This window comes from Triticum urartu, chromosome 4 (assembly GCF_003073215.2).
Source record: "Triticum urartu cultivar G1812 chromosome 4, Tu2.1, whole genome shotgun sequence".
NCBI lineage: Eukaryota > Viridiplantae > Streptophyta > Magnoliopsida > Poales > Poaceae > Triticum > Triticum urartu.
The window spans coordinates 538,948,285-538,955,073 of NC_053025.1; the positions used below are offsets into that span (position 1 = coordinate 538,948,285).

Genomic DNA, 6,789 nt, shown 5'->3' on the forward strand with positions numbered 1-6,789 from the left:
TTTATCATGATATAAGGAAATAAATAATAACTTTATTATTGCCTCTAGGGCATATTTCCTTCACATTATATGTCAACACCACGTAAAAAAAGAGCTATGTGGGCCGACATGTTCGATGGTACCTTCTGGTTGGGTGGGTGGGCCGATATGTTCCCAAAACCCTGTTTGCCGCATTTTGCTGCAAGTTATCATATGGGTGGGTTGTGTGCCGCGATGTGTGGGGTATGTGTTGTGTCGTGTCAGCCCGCAAAAAAAAGTTGTGACGTGCTGGCCTTAAGGCCTGGCTTCGGGGATCAACCTTGTTCCATGGCGGGCCGAAGGCCGGCTTGGCCCTATTATTCTCGTGTCGTGCCAGGCATGTGTCGGGTCAAAAGTCTGTGCCCATGCGTCGGCCGACGAGGCTGGCACATATGGCCAGGTTTGGGCGGGATATGTCCAGTCCAACACACCTTAGCACCTCTTCTACCTTTGTCGGCCCCATTGGAGATGGTTATTCGGCGGCTCTCTCACACATGTGTGATCTCATGGTAGCGATGTGGTCGTGACGATGAGGCTTGGGTGCTTTCAGCTATTATCTTGTGACGTCATGCCTACGTGTCCTTTCAAATTAGTTGGTATCACTAAGGCTCGTGGCCAGTGGCGGAGCCAACATTTCAAATTTGGGTGTACGGAGTTCCAATTATTTTTTGAAGTTGCCAATTTTTTAAAATAAAAAATAGCAAATAGCATCCATGGTAAGATAGTATGCAAAAGACAGCATCTAACAAGTCACAATACATATGGGGCAAGTAGCTGGCTCTGGAGTTGTTTTTTAGAAACCTCTGGAGCTGTAGCCAAACCGGTATCCAATGGGCCATTTAATTCGGGATTTGCAGCCCTAGCTAATGGGCTTTTGTACATTTAGGCTAGCTGCTTACTTATATGGGCTTTGGACCTGAGAGAGGTGGAGAGAAGTAGTGTGGATAGCTGGGCTAAACAAAATTGTGTTAAAAAAGGCTCGACGGGACAAAAACTAAACACGTATGAATTACTGGTGCCAGCCAACGTACATGAAGTCCAAGCCCATAGGCGACCCAAAGCCACTCAAAAAAAGTGATTGGTGACATTAACCAGGGAGGACCATCGTCAAGCAAATTAAAGCGCAAGCTATCTCTTTTACATGTGTTTTTTACATTTGAAGGTCGAGCCTCTAATGCCAAGGTTCATAATTCGGCAAGATTTTCTCTTAATCTAGCTTTAGGGCAACATGTGTGCCTTGGCCAGCCTCATGACGCAGCTTGTATCCCACACACTGTGGATTTTAATGAATAAAAATTGGCTTTAGCTCTCAAAGAAAAGGCAACATACATCATGCATATCCTTATATACTTGATTTTTTGGGCAAAAGTAATAGGGGTTCGTCGGTACACCCATGTACTCATTTGGCTCCGCACATGCTCATGCCCTATCATTGATTTGCCTTAGGCTGGGGCATGTCCGCAAGGAGTTCCAGTGGCGCCTTTCTTTACGGCCATCTCTGAGGACATCATGATAGTTTTGAGTGGAGCATTATGTTAGGTGGCTCTCTAAGATCCACCGTCAAGATGGTGACCAGAACACTATTTTCTGCCCAATGTAACAATTAACACTCTGGCCATTACTGGCCGGACCCTGCAATGACACACTTTCATAAGTGTTGAACCGCGAAAATATGTCTCCTCGCCATTGTTACTTGGATTTGGTGATGTCGGCATGAGTGTGTGTTATCCCCTCTTGATTGCATTGTTGTGGACGAATAATGACTTAATCGTACATGTATATCCATGATATCTGTTTCGTATATTGTACTTGTAGATATTTTGGTCTCAGTGTCTTGCGTCTACTTTACTAATACTCCCTTTATTTATTTTTACTTCGCGTAAATTTTGTTAAATTTTCTAAGTTTGATCAAGTTTATAGGAAAAATATGTCAGCATTCATAACAGCAAATTAATATCATTAGATCCATCGTGGAATCAATTGATGGATGTTTCTATAAGCAAATATCAGATATTGATATGGAACCAATTAATGGATGCCTTTTTTTTCTAAGGAAGCATTGATACCACCTTAGGCTAACCGTAATGGGGATGCCATAGTCAGTATCATGCATGTCAGCTAGGAAATTTTGATGAAATGACATAGAATTAAGTGAAAAATAGAATTGATTATTGTATTATGATACCGTATCATAATAAATATTATACTAGTACGTGTCTTGCATGTCAATAAATAGGATCATTTGAGATACTCCTTCGTCCGGTGAAGAGTGTACATCTAGCTTCAAAATTTGTCCAAAAAAAATATACTTCTATCTTTTCAATGCACTTTAAAGTAGAAAAAAAATACTTCTCTCCCATCACACGGTAATGAAGACCAATAACAATCTACACATGGTCTTCTTAATTTCTACATGCACTTAGCCCATTGGAGATTGGGTAATTAAAGAGGAGAAAGATGGTGGTTTGCATCCCTCCAATACATTTTTTACTTAACTCCATAATTTGTCCTAAAAAATTTAAATGTACACTCTTCACCGGACGGAGAAAGTATTAATCTATATTACTATATATTACAGAGATAGTATTATACATTAGTATCACATGCATGATACTAACTTGTAACTTGTGATATTACCCATTACAGCCAGCCTTAGGCATGCATCAAGAATGTATCGGTATGCATCAAGGGATCAACCACATTAATTGCTACTTCTAGATACAATTAGATAGATATATGGTGTATATGACATGCATTCAGTTATCTCCGTCTATCTATTCGACCATGTCTCGGTGCTTCTATTTAAACGCCCCCGGTTCACATGTCAGTGATCCTCGACTGATCTGAGTATCTGACCGCTCTCAAGCTTCCAAACCTCACTGATAGATCCAAAGCCAGCACACCACAAACCAGCAGCCATGAGGACCAGCATCGCCCTCGTCATCGTGGTGGCCGCCATCATCTACGCCGTCGCCATGCCCGCCACGGCGATGCCCGGCCGGTGGGAACACATCGGTAACATCAACGACCCGAAGATCCAGGGGCTGGGCCGTTGGGCGGTGGCGGAGCACGTGAAGCAGGCGGGCGGCCGGCTCAGGTTCATCAAGGTGGTGCTGGGCACGGTGCAGGTGGTGTCGGGCTTCAACTACCGGCTCGTCGTCGAGGCGCTGAACGGCGCCGGCAAGAAGGACGCGTACAAGGTGGAGGTGTACGAGGCGGCAGCCAACAAAAGGCGCAAGCTCATCTCCTTCGCCCCGGTCGCCGAAGAGGCGTAGGCCTTTTGGTGTATTTGTAATTCTTGATTGATGGACATCGTCACAGCTCACAAGCAATATTCATGAGGCATCAACAAGTTACAGATCCAACTGCATTACCTTTGACTCACATAATCTAAATGTCACCCCCGTGCGTATTCTAGAAAAAAAAATTGAGCTAACTGGTGGAAAACGTGGATGCCTTATACTCCCTCTGTTCCTAAATACTCTCTCCGTCCCAAAATAAGTGACTCGACTTTGTACTAGCTTTAATACAAAATTAGTACAAAGTCGAATCACTTATACGAAGGGAGTAGTCTTTTTAGACATTTCAAATGGACTACAACATACGGATGTATGTAGACATATTTTAAACTGTAGATTCACTCATTTTGCTCTGTATGTAGTCATTTGTTGGAATCACCAAAAAGACTTATATTTGGGAACGGAGAGAGTACTGCATTTTCAAACGAGGGGTGCACCAATTTTGCCATCTCAATGTAGTACTCGCTCCGTTTTAAAATAGATGACTTAACTTTGTATTAACCTTAATACAAAGTTGGGTTATCTATTATGGAACGTAGGGAGTACAATTTTGAGTTTCAAAACCTGAGAGAACAGAATTGCTAAGTTCAGTTCTCTCTACAAAATGTCAAAGCCTTCTTTGCCACCAAAGCTTTTATGCTATCTACACCATCAGATCTGAGATGGTTTTGCAGAACAGGCATCTGGGTTCTACAGTTGAGGAGCCATCCAGTCAGTACTCACAAAGTCACAAGCTTAACTCATGCCTCCACGAGCCCTTTGCTACGTGCTTTCTTCTTCCCGCCCTTCCCCTCCTTTGGACTTGCTTGATCTTTCTCTTCGATTTCGGTTTCTATTTTCGCAAAAATTGGCTTCGGCTCCATCATTGCCTGGCCTGCTTTAAGGGCTCCCCATTTGGTATCATCCTGCAGGGCAGTTAGCACAGGGTTGTAAGCATGTCGCGCCACTGGAAATTTTTTATATTGCATATCTGCTATTTATAGTTTGAAGATTGTGTTCTCTGAGGGTGTTCGTTCATATACACACTAGACAATGGCTGTAAAATACTTTGCAGAATTGGTTTAGACCTAAATAGCATATCCCTGGACATACAAGAACATACCCATCTCGATGTACGAAACTGGTCTTCTGTGAAACCAAGCTGTGTATAAATCCTCAACGAAAGGCTTGGAGTGATTGGAGACAATGCTATTGCAATTATTCTCATTGTCTCTAGAATAATGACGAGATCCTGTGTGAAGTGCAGACAAAAAAAATGAATAAGGCAAATATCACAAACAAAATAAAATAATAACATCAAATAAATAACTCAAACTAGCCACCCAAGAATCATCTCAACAATTCATCAGAACAACTAAAGTCATGCTATAGTTTCATTATTACAGCCACAACAACAGAGTTGCTGTGACATCGGAATTAGGTACTCAAATGTACAGAACATAAAGAATTTTGAAGCTCAAAGAGTGCTCTTTTGTTTGAAAGTGGGTTTCTTTTACAAACATGAAAAGAAGCAACTAATGCATCATGCAGTTTGACTTTGTCAGCATTAAATTTTGGCAAGTAAAATCTGAAACAAACACGGCAAGCCCAAAAGGAAGAGAAATAGATATAGTTTCAACTTTCAAGTGTTTACCTTTGCAGCCTTTTCTGCAATCTCGCCCCCTTGCTTGAAACAAGACCATGGTGCTTGCTCGTCAATGTACAAGTTTCCCAAGTTACCAATTTCTAGAACAGTTTCACATGCTGATGTCAACGAAAGATTTTCGTAATGGCCCTTCGCCTTGTCGACCTGTATAAACAATTTATATCACTGTAACACCAACAGATACAACAGAAGTGCAGTACATGCAAACATGTGTTAAAAGAATCTTTTTATTAGGCAGATGAATAGCAGGTGATGATCGGAAATATCCAAATGCAACATGTGTTTGAAATATCAAGTGGAACCAATTCATAATGGACAACACGTGCTGACAGTGTCTGAAGCGCTTGTTGCTCATTGTCACATGTCAATTCAGCAAACATCATATCCATTATCTATAGCTCCAAGAAGAGAAATAATAAAACAGTTCAGCTAGGATCATTATGCTGGATGTCTTTACTTTCTGTACGCCAAGAAATAGAACTTAAAAGGAGCACCAAACAAGGAGCAATCATTACATATAAAGGGTTTCAAGCTTTTGTAATGCAAAATTGGAAACGATTTCCCTCATAAAGATGTTCACTTTATAAAGCCAATTCAGACAACCTACACCCCATCAGAAGTAATGCAATGACAGATCAATGGTTTGTCATCAGTTCCGAAGATGCCAAAGAGACCAACTTACCAAGTTTTCAACATTATTCTTGAATGAATTGCCATCTGCAGCAGCAATTGAATCAAAAGCTAAGGTGGAATTGCAGTTCTTTTTTAGGAGACCAAGTGTTCGATTGAGAAGGTTTCCTGTTCAGATGAGAACAGTATCATCACTAACCACTTAAGACAGACAGTTAATACCAACTAAAGCATAAACCGAAAATAAATGAATAAAAGTTTTAGCACGCAAAAATACCAATTGTGTTAGCAAGATGTGCATTGACTGTATTGATAAAACGTTCTTCTGAATAGTCCCCGTCATTGCCAAATTCTACTTCCCGCAAGAAGAAGTACCTAACAGCATCCGCTCCAAATCTACCTACCAGATCCTTTGGTTCAAGTGTGTTGCCTAGTGATTTTCCCATCTTCATGCCATCCTAAAATTTGCAAAATAAAAAGCAGCTGCATGAAATAAAAGTGATTTAATGAGATAAAAGTGGCTGGGAGCCCAAATAGAATTCATATTTGTCACTCAAAGACACAACTGCAAAGCAGTTGCTGTGTTTCACAATATCTGTCCAAGACAACCATGCGCACCAATGAGGCGCAAAATTTATAATAGTTAATGCCATTGGACCATACGCATCCCTATAAAATTAAAGACTACTCCTACTCAACCTGTCCTGCAGCAATGAAAAAACTATTGTGAAATAGAATTTCCCAGAAAAATGGACAAATGTTACAAAAGGAGGGAGAAGACAAACATTTATTTCACATAAAAAGGAGAACATGAGTTCTTACAATTTGACGTACACACATAGTAGAGGGTTGTAAACTTGAAAAATCGAGGAAGAAGGTGGCCAAAAATACAGAATTATCTATGAGCTACAAAGCCACAACTATAGAACATGTGAAATACCAACAGGTAAAAGGACGAATGCTAATACATATATATACACTAATATAGGTGTGCTAACTTGTGCCATGTGCAGTACCATTATACAAGTTAGATTAAAATCATACATATGGTAAAACGTGATGTATTGTAAGGTAGAGATGATACGGGTGGAAGTATGCAACCGATGTCCAAATGTCTAGATGGGAAATGCACATGTAGTTGCAGGAAAAGGCCTCATCAAATACGATGGTCACATAGACATGCTCAAAATAGTATGT

At 40.8% G+C, this 6,789-nt stretch overlaps 1 protein-coding gene across 1 annotated transcript; it reads right to left on the reverse strand.

The window, feature by feature from the left end:
- Window positions 1-3,749: 3,749 nt before the first annotated feature.
- Window positions 3,750-6,098, reverse strand: LOC125552512 (methionine--tRNA ligase, chloroplastic/mitochondrial-like). Its single transcript, XM_048716095.1, has 5 exons — window positions 5,870-6,098; window positions 5,645-5,760; window positions 4,951-5,106; window positions 4,420-4,548; window positions 3,750-4,222 (listed from the first exon to the last, which is right to left on the reverse strand). The coding sequence occupies exons 1-5, from the start codon at window positions 6,042-6,044 to the stop codon at window positions 4,058-4,060; spliced, it is 741 nt and encodes a 246-aa protein (XP_048572052.1). The 5' UTR covers window positions 6,045-6,098; the 3' UTR covers window positions 3,750-4,057.
- Between the last annotated feature and the right edge of the window lie 691 nt (window positions 6,099-6,789).